General features: G+C 36.2%; 1 protein-coding gene across 10 annotated transcripts in view; it reads right to left on the bottom strand.

Annotated features, from left to right (window-relative positions):
• The window catches only part of CEP57L1 (centrosomal protein 57 like 1), a 72,708-nt gene that overhangs the window by 17,211 nt on the left and 36,640 nt on the right, over positions 1–18,857 (bottom strand). For all 10 annotated transcript variants that reach the window (XR_011974452.1, XM_072643010.1, XM_072643012.1 and 7 more), the window contains exons 2-4: positions 13,352–13,502; positions 9,582–9,761; positions 6,656–6,780 (exon numbers count right to left, since the gene is read on the bottom strand). Coding sequence is in view for 9 of the 10 variants with exons in the window: in XM_072643016.1 (XP_072499117.1) it covers positions 6,656–6,780; positions 9,582–9,761; positions 13,352–13,502 (456 nt within the window). In the remaining variant the exon portion in view is untranslated. The remainder of the gene's footprint in view (positions 1–6,655; positions 6,781–9,581; positions 9,762–13,351; positions 13,503–18,857) is intronic.

The raw sequence follows: 18,857 nt of genomic DNA, 5'->3' as shown, positions 1-18,857 counted from the left end.
AGAGTGTTTATTTCTAATTACTTCCTCTCTCATTTGCCCTCCCTTCCATCATCCCCTCCACCCTGCTTATCCCCTTCTCTCCCACCTTCATGTAGTGTAAGATAGGTTTTTAGGTTTTCATACCAAATTGTGTGTGCATGTTATTCCTTCCTTGAGCCAAATGTGATGAGAGTAAGCTTCACTTTTTCCCTCTCACCTCTCACCTTTCTCCCTCCATTGAAAAGGCTTTTTCTTGCCTCTTTTATGAGAGATAATTTGCCCCATTCCATTTCTTCCTTTCTCCTTCCAATATACTCCTCTCTCACTACTTAATTTTATTTTTTTAGATATGATTCCTTCCTATTCAGTTCACCCTGTGCTCTGTCTCTGTGTGTGTGTGTGTGTGTGTGTGTGTGTGTGTGTATGTATAATCCCACCAATGGATCACATACTGAGAAAAGTTTCAAGAGTTACAAATATTATCTTTCCATGTAGGAATGTAAACAGTTCAACTTTAGTAAGTCCCTTATGATTTCTCTTTCCTGTTTACCTTTTCATGCTTTTCTTGATTCTTGTGTTTGAAAGTCAGATTTTCTTTTCAGCTCTGGTCTTTTCATCAAGAATGCTTGAAAGTCCTCTATTTCATTGAAAGACCATTTATACTCAGTTTTGCTGGGTAGGTGATTCTTGGTTTTAATCCTACTTCCTTTGACTCCTGGAATATCATATTCCACTCTTTGATCCCTTAATGTACAAGACACTAGATCTTGTGTTATCCTGATTGTACTTCCACAATACTGAATTGCTTCTTTCTAGCTGCCTGCAATATTTTCTCCTTGACCTGGTAACTCTGGAATTTGGCTACAATGTTCCTAGGAGTTTCCCTTTTTGGATCTCTTTCAGGAGGTGATCAGTGGATTCTTTCAATATTTATTTTGCCCTCTGGTTCTAGAATATCAGGGTACTTTTCCTTGATAATTTCATGAAAGATGATGTATAGGCTCTTTTTCTGATCATGGCTTTCAGGTAGTCCCATAATTTTAAACAAGTCTCTCCTAGATCTATTTTCCAGGTCAGCTGTTTTTTCAATAAGGTATTTCACATTATCTTCCATTTTTTCATTCTTTTGATTTTGTTTTGTGATTTCTTGGTTTCTCATAAAGTCATTAGCCTCTATCTGTGCCATTCTAATTTTTAAAGGACTATTTTCTTCAGTGAGCTTTTGAACTTCCTTTTCCATTTGGCTAATTCTGCTTTTTAAAGCATTCTTCTCCTCACTGGCTTTTTGAATCTCTTTTGCCAATTGAGTTAGCCTATTTTTAAAGGTGTTATTTTCTTCAGCATTTCTTTGGGTCTCCTTTATCAAGTTGTCACTTTTCATGATTTTCTTGCATCTCTCATTTCTCTTCACAATTTTTCCTTCACCTCTCTTACTTGATTTTCAAAATCCTTTTTGAGCTCTTCCATGGCCTGAGACCACTGAATATTTATTTGGGATGTTTGGGATACAGAAGCCTTGACTTTTATGTCTTTCGCTGGTGGTAAGCATTGTTCTTCCTCATCCAGAAAGAATGGGAGAAGATAACTGTTCAGCAAGAAACAGTCTTATTTTTTTTTTTCCCTTTTTTGGGCATTTTCCCAACCAGTTATTTTACTTTTGGGTTCTTTGTCAAGAGGAGGTATACTCTGGGGACCTGTAAGATCTCAGTTCCTCCAAGGTGGCACAATCAAGCTTGCACACTGATCAAGGAGCAACCAGAAACTTTTGTGCCCAGGATCTGGGAGCAGTAGAATTTCTTCTCCACAACAGCCTCATCTCCAGTTCTGCCATGCCAGCACTCAGGGCTGAGGTTCAGATCAGCTACTCAATTCCTCCAACAGGCTTTAGGCGGGGGCAGGGCCGCCATTCAGTGTGAGATTAAGATCAGCTGCTCAATTCCCCCAGGGGCATTACCATGAGGCCTTCAACAAGGAATGTCACTGCTGCCTGAAAGCTCCCTCTGAGGCCTCTGTTGCCCCTGTTGGGTCCTGAGCTATGGGGGGGACCCTGCGCCCTTCTTGGCCAGCTGAAAAAGCCCTCTCACTGACCTTTGGTGCCTGTGGGTTGAGGGATCTGTAAAACCCCCCTGCTGCTGCTGGGGATTTCACCCCCGAGGCCTGCTCCAGTCCTCTTCCCTACTCAATATCAAGGGTGGGCTGGGCTCCACTCCGTGTCTGGTGCAACAGAACTTTCCCCATCAACCTTCCAGGTCACCCTGGGCTGGAAGTCTCTTCCACTCCATAGTTCTATGGCTTCTGCTGCTCTAGAGTTTGTTGAGAGTCATTCTTTACAGGTATTTAATGGGCTGTGGGGGAAGAGCTAGAGTATATGCATCTTTCTACTCCGCCATCTTGGCACCACCCCACTCTGGCTTTTTTTATGTCCCTATGAAATCTACTAGAAGACTTTCCCAACCTCCTTAACTCTGGTACCTTCCTTTTAATTTTTTTCTTATTTATCTTGTTTATAGCTTTCTTTGTATCTATTTGTTTGCATATTTTCTCTTCCATTAGATTGTAAGCTCTTTGAGGACAGACACTACCTTTTGCCTCTTTTTGTATCCCTAACACACAGTAAAGTGCCCAGTAGATTCTTAATGTTTACTGATTGAGAGTAAGTGTCTGAGGCAGGATTCAAACTAGAGTCATCCTCCAAGTCCAGGCTTTCTCTACTGTACTATTCAGGTGCCTGGATTGTTGTAGTTTGTCTCTCCTTTCTCTAAGCCCTCCTCCTCACAGCAACCAAGGGATTTGTATAAATCTGACCACATCACTCTCAATACTACTCAGTAAACTCCAGTGACTTTCACAATTTGACCCCGACTTGCCTTTCCAACTCTACTGTCCTTTATTTTCCTTCCTGGAAAATTTTCTCTAGTGCAGCCTTCTTTCTGTTCCTCATCCAAGACACTACATCTTCCCTCTCTGTGTCACTGTACTGGCTTCTTTCCATGCATACTAACAGTTACCTAGGAAAACATCTTTGCAGCAAGTTTCTCCGATAAAAGTCTCTATCCAAGATATATAAAAAACCATTTCAAATATATAAAAACAAGAGCCCTTCATAGTAGATATATGATCAGAGGATATGAAGAGGCAGTCATCAAAGGAAGAAATCTAAGCTATAGAGCCATGTAAAAAAATTCTCCAAATCATTAAGACTTAATCAAACTATATACACAAAGTCACTAAAGTACGTATACCCTTTGACCCAGTGATAACACCACTAGATCTATAATCAAAGAGAATTAAAGAGGAAAAAGAGCTAATTTGGTTTTTTAATTAAGTTTTTAGTTTTCAACATTCACTTCCATATGATTCTGAGTTCCACATTTTCTCCCCCACTCCAACACAACTGCAATCTGATAGAGGTTTCAGATACACATTTACATTAAATGTATTTTCACATTAGTCATGCTGCAAAGAAGAATTAGAACCAATGGGAGGAATCATGAGAAAGAAAAAACAAAGAGAGAGAGAGAGAGCGCAAATAGTATTCTTTGATCTGCATTCAGACTCCATAATTCTTTTTCTGGATGTAGAGAGCATTTTCCAACATTAGTCTTTTGGAGTTGTCTTAGATCCTTTCATTGCTAAGAAGAGATAAGTCTATGAAACTTGGTCATCACACAATGTGCCTGTTACTGTATATAATGTTCTCTTAGTTCTGTTCACTTCACTCAGCATCAGTTCATATATGTCCTTCCAGGTTTTTCTCAAGTCCACCTGCTTATCATTTCTTATGGAACAACAGCATGCTGTTACATTCATATTCCAAAACTTGTTCAGCCATTCCCCAATTGATAGGCATCCCTTCAATTTCCAATTCTTGGCCACCACAAAAAGAGCTGCTATAAAAATTTTTGTACATGTGGGTCCTTTTCCCATCTGTCTGATCTCTTTGGGATACAGACAGACCTACAAGTGGGATTGCTGGGTCAAAGGGCATGGACAGTTTTATAGCCCTTTGGGCGTAGTTCCAAATTGCTCTCCAGAATGGCTGGATCAGTTCACAACTCCACCAACAATGCATTAGTGTTCCAATTTTCTGACATCTTCTCCAGTATTTCTCATTTTCCTGTTTTGTCATGTTAGGCAATCTGATAGGTGTGATGTGGTACCTCAGAGTTGTTTTGATTTGCATTTCTCTAATCAATAGTGATTTAGAACATTTTTATATGACTATAGATAGCTTTAAATTCATGTGAAAACTGCCTATTCATATCCTTTGACCATTTGTCAATTGGAGAATGATTTATATTCTTATAAATTTAATTCAGTTCTCTATATATTTTAGAATGAGGTCAAAAAGAACTAATTTGCATAAAAATATTTATACCAGTTCTTTTTGTTGTGGGAAAGAATAGGAAATAAAGCAAGTGCACATCAACTGGGAAATGGCTATAGAAATTGTTGCATATGAATGCAAAATTTACATTTTGGCCAAAAAAAATAATGAAAGTTTGAAACATAAAAAGGTGACTGAACTTAAGAGCACAAAAGGAAATTCAGATGAAAACTCAGACAAGCAGAAAAATTTCAAAATTAACATAGTGAATCTGTCATAAATCTTAACAAAAGCAAGCTGTATATTTTCATATCCATACAAAAACTTTTATATTCTACTGTGAATACCGAAATGCTCTCTTTTCCCCTTTGGTATCTGGAAAACGTAGAGTAAAATAAACATAAAAAACAAGTGGAAAAGATGGAAGGAAGGATCAATAGCACTGAGAACAAGGATGGTTCTATAACAACAGTATTAAGAATATTAAAGCTCAGAATGATCTGAGGCTGGTGATAAGGACAAGAAAAGATTAAACCCAAAAACCTATATTGAGGAATAGTAGATACACGAAGACAAGGGGCTGCTACTTGGGATGGATGTGACAGGGAAACCTGAAAACAATGAAAACACAGAGCTTCTCAAATTTTGTTTTACTTCTGTCTCTTCTGCACCAGATACAAGAGAACAGAAACGGCTATCAGAATGTTTTAGCAAGGATAAAGAGAGCTCCGAGTTACTCTTAATAAATTGAAGACACCTGGTCTCGATGAACTACATCCCTAGGGAAAACTGGCAAATGTGAGTCCTTAGACATTATCAATGCTATCTGAAAGATCACAGGAAATGGGAGAATAGGTGCAGTGGGACAGGAGAAAGGCAAAAGTTCCAAATTCAAAACATGGAAGAAAACAAAGTCCACATAACAAAGAAAGAAGGAACTACAAAGAGCCAGTAAGACTTTTACTACTTCAAGAAGTAGCAGAGTTGGAAACAATATAAATGTATGTTGACTGGAGGGCTCAGGATAAACAAAATGTGGCATATGAATATGATTAATATTATATGCTGTAAGAAACAATGAATGAAGACAAGTATGGGGAGACTTAAATGAATGGAGGCAAAGTGAAATAAGCAGAACCAGGAAAACAATTTGCACAATTATCACAACAATGGAAATGGAAAGAACAACAAAAAAATAAAAACTGAATGCAGTGAAATTATACTGACAACCTTGGCCCCAAAGAAGAGTACCACCTTTCTTTTTTTCGCAGAAGTGGGGAACTAAGGAAGTGAAACACTGTATACATTTATGCCTTCCACACCACAACTTTCCCTACTGTGGTTTCAATAAATCGAAGGCTGGAATAGGAATTTGAATAAAGTTATGCGGAAGCCACAGACGACATATGAAGGCCAGCAGACAGAGAAAAAGTTTAGAAACTCAAAAATGCATAAAATACAAGTGTAGTATTGTGTAATATCAATATATTTTATCTTTTAATATCATAATAATTCAGAATTTTTCTCTGGTATGAAGAGAATGCCAAAAAAATTTATGTGGATTTTCTAGATTGCAGGCGTGCTGCAATCCAAAACCCCCATGATGTGGAAGGGATGACTGCATAATGTAGGATTTTATTAATATTTTGGTTAGTTTTGCTGAACTGGATTTTTTTTCTTTGTAAAAATCTTGGTTATAAGGAATAGTTCTCTGGGAGAGAGAGGAAAGAGGTATATATTGAGAAATGAAGATTATATAAACCCAAAAGAATGTGAATAAAAATGATAGATGAAATGCTAAACTAGCCTTATGGACTTTTTTGATAGGGCAACTAAACTTACAGATAAGAGGAATATTATAGTTTGTTTAGACTTTAGCAAATATTGCCCGGATGTGTCCTTGACCCTGTGGTGTTTAACACTTTTATCAATGACCAGGGTAAAGGAAGGGATGACATACTCATCAAATTTACAGATGTCACAAATCTGGAAGGGGAAGCTAACACATTGGATGACAGGCAGGTATCCAAAAAGATCTTGGCAGGATAGAGCATTAGGCTGAATTTAGTAAGATGTAATCAAAGATGGGGGAGGTATGGTTGGGTTGTCTTCAGAAATAGTGGGTTCCCTTTCATTGGAGTTCTTTGTTTGAGTCTGTGTAGTTCACTTGCAGGAGTATCATAGTGGGGATTCCATTCAGGTATCACTTAGATTAAATGGCCATTAAGATCCCTTATAACTTTTAAATTATGAGACTTTGATAATGTATCAAAATGACATTGGAATGAGGTGTAGTTTTAGGAGTCTGAACTCTTTTCTGCTATCACTGCTTATATAAAATAGATGTACCTGTTGTGGTTGTAGGGTAAAATTCTTTTCCTGTTCTGCATTCAAAACCATTTTCTTTGTGAGTTCCAGTTGTTTTTCTAGAATAGAACAGCGAGTCTGGGTAGCACTGAGCTGTGCACTTATATCTATGAAAAAGAGAAAGAAGCAAATAAGTAGTTGGTACTCCATTCTCACATTTAACTTCAGAGACTTCATCTTTCCTTACAAGTGGAATCATGTGACTATCATTAATTTGCAATTATTTGCAGGTTATTTTACCCCATACCACTTTTGAGCTATACCTACATGACTGCTATAGGCTACTTTTCTAGTCTGTGAAGATGAAATGGATCAAAACTAATTATTCTAAATATGGATAATAACGACTCTGGTGCAAGGACTATGCTTTAACCAAATAAGCTACACAGACACAAAAAAACTATGATGTTACATAACATTTGGCACAATGAAAAGAGTTTTTCAGTCCTCAGTGGCAGTCCTGCCCCTACCCAAAGCCCCTGGGGGAATAGAGCAGCTGATCTGATCTCAGCCCTCAGTGGCAGCCCTGCCCCCACCCAAAGCCCTGTGGGATGGGGAGTGGGGGGAAAGCAGAGAATTGAGCAACTGATTTGAATCTCAGCCTTGTACTGGGAAGAAGAGAAGCACTAGGACCCTCCTCTTGACAAAAGATTCAGAAGTCAAGTAACTGGCAGGGAAAATGCCCCAAAAAGGGGAAAAAAAATAAGACCACAGAAGGTTATTTTCTGAGTGAACAAATGTCTCCTTCCATCTTTTCGGATGAGGAAGAACAAAGCATACTGTCAGAGAAGTCAAGGCCTCTGGCTTCAGTACCCCCAAAATGAATATAAAATGGCCTCAGACCATACAAGAGCTTGAAAAGCATGTCAGTAGCCTGCTAAAGAAGAACCAAAAAAATGCTAAGGAAAATAACACCTTTAAAAAGAGGCTAACTCAATTGGAAAAAGAGGTCCAAAAAGTCAATGCGGAGAAGGAGGTTTTAAAAAGCAGAATTAGCCAAATGGAAAACAAGGTTTAAAAGCTCAGTGAACAAAATAATTCTTTAAAAGGGAGAATTGAGTTCAGGGAAGCTAAAGACTATGAGATAAACCAAGCAGTTAAAAAACAAAACCAAAATTTTGAAAAAATAGAAAATAATGTGACATCTCATAGGAAAAACAACTGACCTGGAAAATAGATCCAGGAGAGACAATTTTAAAATTATGGGACTACCTGAAAGCCAAGATCAAAAAAAGAGCCTAGACATTATCTTCCATGAAATTATCAAGGAAAACTGCCCTGATATTTTAGAACCAGAGGGCAAAATGAATATTGAAAGAATCCACTGATCACGTCCTGAAAGGGATCCAAAAAAGAGAAACTCTCAGGAATACTGTGGCCAAATTTCAGATTTCCCAGGTCAAGGAGAAAATACTGCAAGCAGCTAGAAAGAAACAATTCCAGTATGGTGGAAGTATAATCAGGATAACACAGGATCTGGCAGCTTCTACATTAAGGGATCAAAGAGTGTAGAGTATGATATTCCAGAAGTCAAAGGAACTGAGATTAAAACCAAAAATCACCTACCCAGCAAAACTGAGTATAATACTTCAAGGGAAAAAATGGTCATTCAATGATATAGAGGACTTTCTTGATGAAAAGAACAGAACTGAACAGAAAATTTGACTTTCAAACACAAGAATCAAGAGAAGCATGAAAAGTTAAACAGGAAAGAGAAATCATAAAAGACTTTCTAAAGCTGCACTGTTTACATTCCTACATGGAAAGATAATATTTGTAACTCTTGAGACTTTTCTCAGTATTTGGGTAGGTGGAGGGATCACACTTATACACATACATGCACACACACACAGAGTACAGGTTGAGTTGAATCAGAAATGATATCCATAAAAAAATAATAATAATGAAATAAAAATTAAGGGGTGAGGGAGGAAAATAATGGGGGGAGAAAGGGAGAAATGGAATGGGGCAGGCTATAACTCATAAAAGAGATAAGAAAAATCCTGTTCAGTGGAGGAGAAAAGGGAGATGATGAAAGGGGAAAAGTGAAGCTTACTCTTTTCACATATGGCTTAAGGAGGGAATGACATGCTCACTCAATATGGTATGAAAATCTATCTTACACTACAGGAAAGTAGGGGAGGAAGTGACAAGTGGGGTGAGGTGGATGATAGAAGAGAGGGCAAATGGGAGAAGGGAGTAACTAGAAGTAAACACTTTTGGGAAGGGACAAGGTCAAATGAGAGAAAAAAGGTGGGGGTACAGGGTAGGATAGAGGGCAAAATAGTTAGTATTACACAACATGATTGTTATGGAAGTCTTTTGCAAAACGACACTTATATAGCCTGTATTGAATTGCTTGCCTTCTTAGTGGGGATGGGTAGGGAAGGAAGGAGAGAAGTTCGAATTCAAAATACTAGAAACCAATGTTGAGAATTATTATTGCATATAACTGGGAAATAAAAAACACAGGTAATGGGGTACAGAAATTTATCTTGCCCCACAAGAGAAGAGAGAAGATAGGGATAAAGAAAGGGTGGGGTGTGATAGAAGGGAGGGTACATTGATAGAAGGGAGGGTACATTGAGGGAAGGGGTAATCAGAATGCAAGGTATTATGGGGAGAGGGGAGGGGAGAAATGGTGAGAAAAATTGGAACTCAAAATTTTGAGGAAATGAATGTTGAAATCTAAAAATAAATTAATTAATTTAAAAAAAAAGAAAGAAAAGAGTTTTAGATTCAAGACTCCTAAATTTTGGTTCTTCCTCTACCACTAATTAGCAGTGTGACTTCTGAGCAAGTCACTTACCTGCTATGGGCTACTGTCAATGTTGATAACAGGGGGTAAGACAAAATCAGTGAAACAATAATAACCTTTCTGTTTCTGAAAATTACTGGACAACCTCACCTTTTCTCTGCTTTATCAGTTCTTGGTGTGCCAGGTCTCGCTCATTATTTTCATTAAGCAAAGCTTTTTTATACAACGCAGCTTCTTGGGAAAGGGTATTCAGGTTATCTTCAGCTTGTGTCCTCTCTAATTCTAGTTGATGAATCTTATCCTGAAGAGTTTTCAGAGCCAACAAAATAGCTGTTGGGGGGAAAAAAATTCAATATTACCTATTAACCCTATAAGTGAGGATTTTTAATAGCAGTATTGTGCTAGGAAAAAAAAAAGAGTGGCATACTATTTGTAATTACCAAGTTAACAAAAGATTTCAAATGTTATACTCCCAAAGTTAAAAATATGAACAAGGCTAAACAGGGTGAATTGCTTATTTTTAACAATATATAAAAACCTTATCTCTAAGATCATACATATTAGTCATTTTAAGGCTTACTGTATAATTGCATAAACAAGCAAATTTGGAAAATATGCTATGAATTTCAAGAAGGAAAAAAATGAAACAGGCTTAGAATCTTAGGTTAGAATATACAAACTCAGTTTTCAATCAATCAATCAATGAAAATTTAAGTGGCTGCTATTTGTCAGGCACTGTGCTAACCAACCACTGGGGATAAAAAAGAGGTGAAAGACCATCCCTGCCCTCAAGGAGGCAAAATCTAATGGAGGAGAGAACAAATAACAAACAAATATGTACAAACAAGGTATATATACGATAAATAAGAAATAATTAACAGAGCAAAGACACTAGAATTAAGATATGTTGGAAAAGGTTCCTGTAGAGAACAAGATATTAGTCGGCACTTAAAGGGCGCGAGAGAGAATTCCAGCAATGGGGAACAATAGCAAGGAATTTTTATGCTTTATTCCCAGCCACGTACTCATGATTCAGTGACACTGGCCTCTTACCTGCCTCATGAACAAGATCCTCTATCTCTTGGCTCCAGATATTTTCTCTTGTCCCCCATGCCTGGAATAATCTTCCTTCTTAACTCCACCGACTGACTTACTTAACTTCCTATTTTTTACAAAATGTCTTTCCTAATTCCTCTTACTTCTAGTGCCTTACCCTGCTGTTTCCTACTTATCCTGTATATAACTTGCTTTTCATGTTGTCTCCTCTATTAGACTGTGGGCTCCTTTAGGGTAGGGACTGTCTTTTGCCTCCTTTTGTATCTCCCCGCTCTCAGTACAGTGCCTGGCACTTAAAAAATATTTACTGATTGAAGGAGACCAGTGTCACTAGACCAAAGAATGCATGGTGGGGAATAAGATGAAAGAATGTTGAAAAGGTAGAAGGGGGCTAGGTTATAAAGAACTTTGAATGCCAAAGACAGAATTTTTATATTTGAACCTGGAGACAATAGAAAGCCACTACAGTTTATTAAGTGTATGTATATGTAGTAGGATGACATGGTCAGTTTATTTTAGTGACTGAACGGAGTATGGATTGGAGTGGAAAGAGATTTGAAGCAGGCAGACCCAGAAGCAGGTTACTGCAATAGTCCAGTGGTGAGGTGATGAAGGCCTGCACCAGAGTGATGGCAGCATCAGACAAGAGAAGGGGACACGTGAGAGATGTTACAAAGGTAAAATTGACAGGACTTGGCAAGAGTTTGAATAATTCAAATGTGTTATTTCCCAAGTGCTTGAAGAGACTGTCAACTGTTCAACCAATAAACATTTGTTGAGTACCTAATATGCAAAGTACTTCACTAAATCGTCAGACTTTTGTACAAAAAAGCATTTGTGATATTCTGCCTGCTATAAGAGGTTTACTATACAACTGGCATTTGATGTTAGATTTTGGTTCTTGGGGGGAAAAAAGTGAGAAGTATCATCATATGATTAGAATTAAACTCATGGAGAGCAGGGATTGTATCCTTTTTTATATTTATATTCTCACTGCTTTGCATGGTACCTGGAACATAGTAAATATCTAATAAATGCTTGTTGATGGATTAAAAAGTGATCTCCTTGAGGTAGATATTGTCTTTTTCAGTTCAGGAAAGTTCATAGCTCATAAATACATTATATCATCTTCCAGTAACTACTACTTTATTCTCTGGATCAGAAAATGTCTTTCTCTCTGTAGAACTGAAGGTTTATCTAGAAACATAAAAAGTTGAATTGGAGAAATAGAGGATAGGACCTGGAACTATGATTTCACTGGAATGTAAAATTTCCAGAGGAACTTCCTCTACCAATTCAGATCTGTCCTTTATTTGCAACTTATTGTTTTAAAGAGGTGTCTAGAACACTGAGAAGTTAAGTGACTTGCTTTAAAGGAACACAACCAGAATGTGTCAGAGGTAGAACTTGAATTAAGGTCTTCTTGCCTGCTAGGTCAACTCTCTATTTATCACTCTATGCTGCCTTTGTGAAGAAACATTATATCAAATATATAACAGCTCACATTTCTATGTGACTTTTTAGGTTCCCATTTTACATATATGACTTCATTTTATCCTCACAACCCTTCTTTGAGGGAGATAGTCTAAGAATTATCACCTCCATTTTACAGATGAGGAAACTGAAGCTCAGAACATTCATACAGCTCCTACGACATACTCAGGACTCAATGTTGGGTGTTCTAACACCAAATTCAGTGTTCCTTCCAAGTAATTAGATTGTCTAATTTTTAAATGAAATTTATATAACTCTAACACGTAATATGTCTCAACTCTATAGCTGATTTAGTTGATTAGAGATAGCTGGAATGTAATTTTCCCAAAGAATAGTTTCTAAAAACAAAAACAAAACTACAAGTATAGTCTCCCCTCCAGAACAGTGGTCTCCAAAAGTAGTCTGACCCCAGGGATAAGGTGAACTGACCTAAGAAGGTGTCTGATCAACCAATAAGAGGGTTGGAAGATAGGTTACATCCCACTTTCCTTACAGCAGCCAATTATGGGTCTTGTCTCCAAATGTTCCAAAGGTCAAGTTCAGAAGTACAGGATGAGTAAAATATGATTAGACAACAATTCTTAGGGAAAAGATTTTTTTAAAAAAGCTTAAAAAGGAGTTAGCAATATGACATTGTAGCTTAAAATGCTAATATAAACCTTTTTTTTTTTTGTCTCCAAAACAAGCTCACTGACCATTTTCTTCCAGCACTCTCCCACTCCTCCTTCCTCTGCTAATTCAAAAGCCCCCAATTCTATATCAGGGGGCCCTAAAATTAGCAATTTTGACATGTGACTCTATGTAGTGTTATTAACCTTGTTAGGAAATATGAATGTCATATTATTGCAATACTACCCAATAAGGTTCATTGGTATTTTCCAGCATTTGAATATTCATGACAGACTATGTTTCTTGGTAATTATCATTAAGTTTAATATTTCTTATTTATTAAACTACATTTTAAGATACCCATAATAATAAGCAAAGAGTCTGAAGAATATTGGAAGTATTTTAAAGAAAGATTAATAAAATCAAAGAAAAATGAAAGATTTCAAATCACTGTTAAAATACACTGGTTTATAATAAGCCATGCATTTATACTGCTTTTATATTAAACATCTAAGACTTTGTATATAACCCTATTGCAAGAAATATTGTTTATTATAGTTACTCATTATTATTTTAAAATGCATAAATAAAATGCTAAGAAAAATACAGAATAACATGATTTTGGGAAATTCATACTTAAATGAAATTAAGTATAAATATCTGTTAGGAATTTGGTTTATCACAAGCACATATAATGCTTTATTTCATTCAAGAAATAAGACATTGTAATAATATAAAATGAAGAATTATATTAGCCTTACCATGGCTGTTTGGAGTAGAAAGGGGTTGTAACTTCTTAGGCAGATTAGCTTGAGGTACTGCTTCACAGTATGCAAACGAAGGGTTAGTTATTTTATCTGGAGGCTTAAGATAGCTTCCTATCAGACTGTGCTTAAATTCAGCATACATTATCTAAAAAAAGAATAGAGAAAAATGTTATATATGATCATTCTTAAATGGATAATACTTGAGGATTCAGGTAAGACTTTTTGTTAGTTTTTGATATTACAGGTATGCTATGTAGAATTATCTGGTTTAAAAGGGATTTTTAAATTGGAAACATTTCACTAAGAAATGCTTTTTGACAACCCTTTTCTGGATATTCTCTTGTCTGTGACTTTTTTGGTTTTTTCCCTACTATCTGAGGTCTTCATCTCAATTTCATTTGCTGGATCTTCAACCATATTAAACTACCATTACCTGTGTGTATCCCTCAAAGGCTCTGTCCTAGACGCTCTTCTCTTTTTTCTCTAAAATCTTCCTTGTTCATCTCCTATTCTCTTAAAGCTTCAATTACTATCTCTATAAATGATTTCTAGATCTATACATCCAGTCTAGTGTCTCTCTTAAGTTCCAATCCCACATCACCAACTGCTTATTGGACATTTCAAACCAGATGTCCAATAGGGTAACTTAAAGTCAATCTGTCATACTAAAAACCTTCAGACAAACCATCCCAACAGAATAGTATCCCCTCCTTGAAAGAAAGATTATTTTGTTCCAAGAAAGGAAACCACACAATCACACATCTGATTAGCTGCAACGTATATGCCCATTTCTTTAATGGTGAGTGAAGTTTAAAGCTATAACAAGGATGTAATTACGAATAATTTGGGCTTGTGCTAACTTATTAGAAACAGAGGAAACTATTTTTTTTTTAGTTTCAACAGTTTTCTGAGTAAGAAATGAGTCAAGTTTACAACTCTAACTTTAGATGTTGTTCTCTTGACAACTGACACAAATATTTTAAGTGATATATAATAAATGATCATATAAAATTTCTCATGTAAATAAATGTCTTACTGGATCCAATTATTAAGCATGACAAAGCAATATAAAATAGAAAAAAATTAAGGTCTCATTTTTTTAATAGCAAAATTAAAATGTATTCCCAAATTAGCATTAATTGCTTAGAATATACATGGGATCAGGGGATTTAGGATTAGATGGGACCCTAGAGAGAATTAATATAAGGATTCTTTATCTGGAATACATGAACTTAAATATATACATTTTGATAGCTATAGTTTCCTTTTTAATCCTATATATTTTTATTTTATACATTAAAAACATTATTCTGATAGGGAGGTCACAGCCTTCACCAGACTGCACAAAGTGATTGTGACACACAAAAAAAGTTAATAACCCATCATCTAGTCTAGCTTCTCTTTCTTAAACAGAAGAACAAGATATCCCAAATTATATGTGAAGTACCTTCTTTTGGTAAAAGTAATTTTGTAAATTATTCATTTAAAAAAGCAATGTGAAAAGTCTCAAATAGTTTTCTCCATACCTACATTCTAATTTCATTACTTAAAAGAGTTATTAAATATTTTGTAAGAGATTTTTTTTTTGAGAAGTAGTATGGATTAATGGACAGAAAACTTGTCTTGCAGTCAGGAAAAACTTGCTGTGTGATTACTGGTAAGTGATTTTACCTCTTGATGACCCAAGAACACTCTAAGCTGATAAATAAATTGCTGAGCTGAGACAGGCCCCAATAGGGGGCATTTTCATGGCAGGACTTCCCTTAAATACTCAAATGGAGCTGTGAAATCATCCATTTAAATGTTCTCTCCAACAATGCAGATTACATCCTATTCTTATGAAACTCTTATGCATGTTTTCTCACAAATTTGGTCTCACATTTAGAATGCCAAAAGACAAGTTAAAAATGTACCACTGATTTAAAACCTGCATGATTCTCAACATCCTCTTAGTAGTTTTCCACTACTCTGAAGAATCAGGAGGGGGTCTGGGTAAAGACAGTACATTGTTTTTATTTCACGGGTTGTCATGGTCAAAGAATGCAATCACTGCGAACAGCCTGCTGATGATGAGTTTATCCATATTTTGCTAGGCTGGTCCTCAGAAAGTAGTCCTCAGTTTGTTGATAAGATCATATCCAAAGCCTTTCCAAGATGGTAGAAGCTGATAGAGCTTACTTTCTGCTTTTTTAGCCCAAAAGAACTTAGGAATTGTCTATACCAATGAAGTAGCAGATCTGAATCAAAAAAGTTTTTATTCAGAATTAAGACAATACATTATTTTTATTTTATTTAAATAGAGCAATAACATTCAGGGGTATTTAAAGTAATTTCTTGTTTTTAATTTTTAGTGATATCTTTTGGTGTCACATCACTTCATTTCCCAATATACAGCTCCCAATATAGAGAGAGCCTTTCTAAATGGGGGGGAGGGGAGGGAAGAGAGAAGTACTTCAGCAAAAGTAATCAACACATCAATCAAGTACAACAACTCATAGAGAATTCCATCACAGCCATACGGGCCCATCTCTGCAAAGAATGAAGGGTGGTACATTCTCACATACATCTTTAACTCCATGGCCAAACAATCATAATTATATGGTGCTCGGTTTCCATTTTTTTTTGTAGTTCTTTTACATTTTATTTATATTATAGGTGAATTAATACTCCATTACATTTATGTATCACAATTTGTTTCACCCACTAGTAACTGATAGGCATCTACTCTGTTTCTAGTTTTTTGCTACTACAAAAAGTGCTGCTATAAATATTTTGATGCATATGGGACCTTTCTTTCTCTCTCTGACCTTTCCTGTAGTAAAAGCCTAGAAGTGGATATCTCTGGGTCTAAGGGTATGGACATTTAGTCACTTTCTCACTATAATTCCAAATTGCTTTCCAGAATGGTTAAATTATTTCATAGCTTGACCAACAGATTACTACTGTGCCTGTCTTTTCACAATCCTTCCTATAGCGGGTAGTCCTGTATCTTGTCATTTTTGCTAATTTGCTGGGTCCAACATGAATATTCAGAGTTATTTTGATTTTTATTTAATTATTAGTGATTTTGAACAATCTTCCATATGTCTGTTACTAGTTTGCAAAGAGTCTGCAATAGTTTTTGAAGGATTATTTGTTCACAGTTTATGTTCAGGCCCTTACCTCACCTTGCCTGTGCTGCAGCAAAAGTCTATAAATTTGTATCCCTTTCAAGTATCTTCCTTTTCTAATTCATCCTCCCATATAGTTGCAAAAGTGATATTACTAAAGCACAGGTCTGATTATATATCACGTCCCTGTTCAATAATAAACTCAAATAGCTTCTCCCTGTTACCTCTTAGATCAAATATAAAGCGCTCTGCTCAACATTTAAAGGCCTTCACAAACTGGCTCCCATCTATCATTCCAACTTGATTCCACATTACTGTCTCCATACTATAATCATCAAACTGGCCTTGCTGTACACCTCACAATGACATTGAGAAGGATAATAATCCATCTCCCATCTCTATGTCTTTGCAAAGGCTGTTTTTCCCAATAATTCCAATGCTCTCCCTCCTCCTCCCTGCCTTTCAAAATCCCTTGTTTCTTTCACAGTCCAGCTCAAGTACCAAGTACTTCCTTCCTAATCCTCCCCAACTACTAGTGTCTTAACTCTCTTCCCATTGTTTTTTATAGAAAGGTAGATAGATATAGATATGGCTATATATACAGACATTGATATAGATATATATAGATCTACATATCTCACAGTATCTTATATACATTGAAATATATATAGACACATACATACACACATTGTTTTATATATGTGTGTATTTATACATACTCACACATACATGCATACATGGTTTTTACATTGTCTCTTCCTATAGATTATAAACTCTCTTTGGATAGGGACTGGGGTTTTTTTTTGTCTGTTTCCTCGGTGCCTAGTACTTTTGTTTGATACATAATAGACACCTATTCAATGTTTGTTCATTGACTGATTAATAAATGAAGACTCATCTTTAATAGTCCAATATATATGTAGAAGTTATTATATAAAATGGAATGTTAATGACGAATCAATACATAACATTTGACAGCTTCTGTGAAAAGATTGATATAATCACCTGAAAAAAGTGAAAAAGGAGTAAGACATCCATTTATCTTGCTCCTAAATTATAAAATTGAAGGATTATTCAGTGATAATTAAAATTAGTTTCACAATTAAAAAAAGTTAACTGAGGGAAACATTCTTATCAAATATTTTTACTAATTTTAGGGATTGGGCCTTCATTTATTACATTAATTAATTTTGGGCTTCTTTCAAGACCCAGTTCAAATCTCACTTTCTGTAGGAGGTCTTTTTTGGTCTACTCTCCCCCTCACCCCTCTACTGCTGGTGTCTTCCCCCTGTGAGATTACCTTCCATCTACTCTGTACATATGTTTTCATGTTGCCTCTCTCATTAGAATCTGAGTTCTGTGATGGCAGGCACTATTTTTTTTCCTTTATTTGTGTGCCCCAGAGCTTGTTCGATGGAAATGAAAGCTGAAATTTACTGCATTTACTAAATACTTGTTGACTATTGGGTTTCATATACCATATATGGCACAGTCTCTACCACTCTTGTGAAGAAGTCTCAAGTAATTACTTGGTGAAGGGAAGATGTGCCAGAGAAAGGTGGAAGGAGCTGTAAAACTCTAACATGTTCAGACAATTTTATGGGATCATGGGGAGAGGAGTTAGAAGGATCTCTATTACTAGTCCAATAATCCTAGAAGGAACCAAAAAAAGGGAAAACGGTGTCAATGTATGGGAATAGTGTTTGAAAAGTCTAAGAGATCCATCAGATGAAACTCCAATTTGGTCAATTCCTTGCTGTATAGCAACACCATATATATGAAGAATGACTGATCATTTTAGCTACTGACAGGGTAGAGAAATACATAAACCTAGGTTCAAAATCTGTCTTAGGATGTTTATATTTTAGCACAGACGTAAAAATCTCATTTCTCTTTCTGGCAGAAGATCTTACCTAACCGCCAACAATACTACAGTAATACCAGTGGCTTATATTTACATGACACTATATGGTTACAAAACATTTCACATGAATTATTCATTTTCAGCCCCCATACAACCACATGGTCTAGCTAGTGTGTTATTTCCATTTTCACGATAAGGCAATTAAAGCTATCAAGCTTCCCTAATATCATCTAGAAAGTAAGTAGAAGATCCAGAATTCAAATGCAAGGTCTTTTGGACTCAAGTTCAGTGCTCTTTTCCTCTACTCTGACTGCCTCCCACAGCTCCTACTACAAATAAATGTCTGTGAGTGACTTCAGTGGAGGCTGTAATGGTGCTTGCTATAAAAGCTTTGGATACACATATACTGCATTCACACATAATTAAATGAAAAGCTGATGAACAAAATTTTGGCTTCACAGTGATAGCAGTTTAGACCCCCTTTCTTTCCACACTCTTCCCTTAAGCAACAGTTCCGTCTGACTAT

This window comes from Notamacropus eugenii, chromosome 2 (genome assembly GCF_028372415.1).
Source record: "Notamacropus eugenii isolate mMacEug1 chromosome 2, mMacEug1.pri_v2, whole genome shotgun sequence".
Lineage (NCBI taxonomy): Eukaryota > Metazoa > Chordata > Mammalia > Diprotodontia > Macropodidae > Notamacropus > Notamacropus eugenii.
The sequence above is the reverse complement of the archived record's forward strand: the minus strand, read 5'-3'. Positions and strand labels throughout refer to the sequence as shown.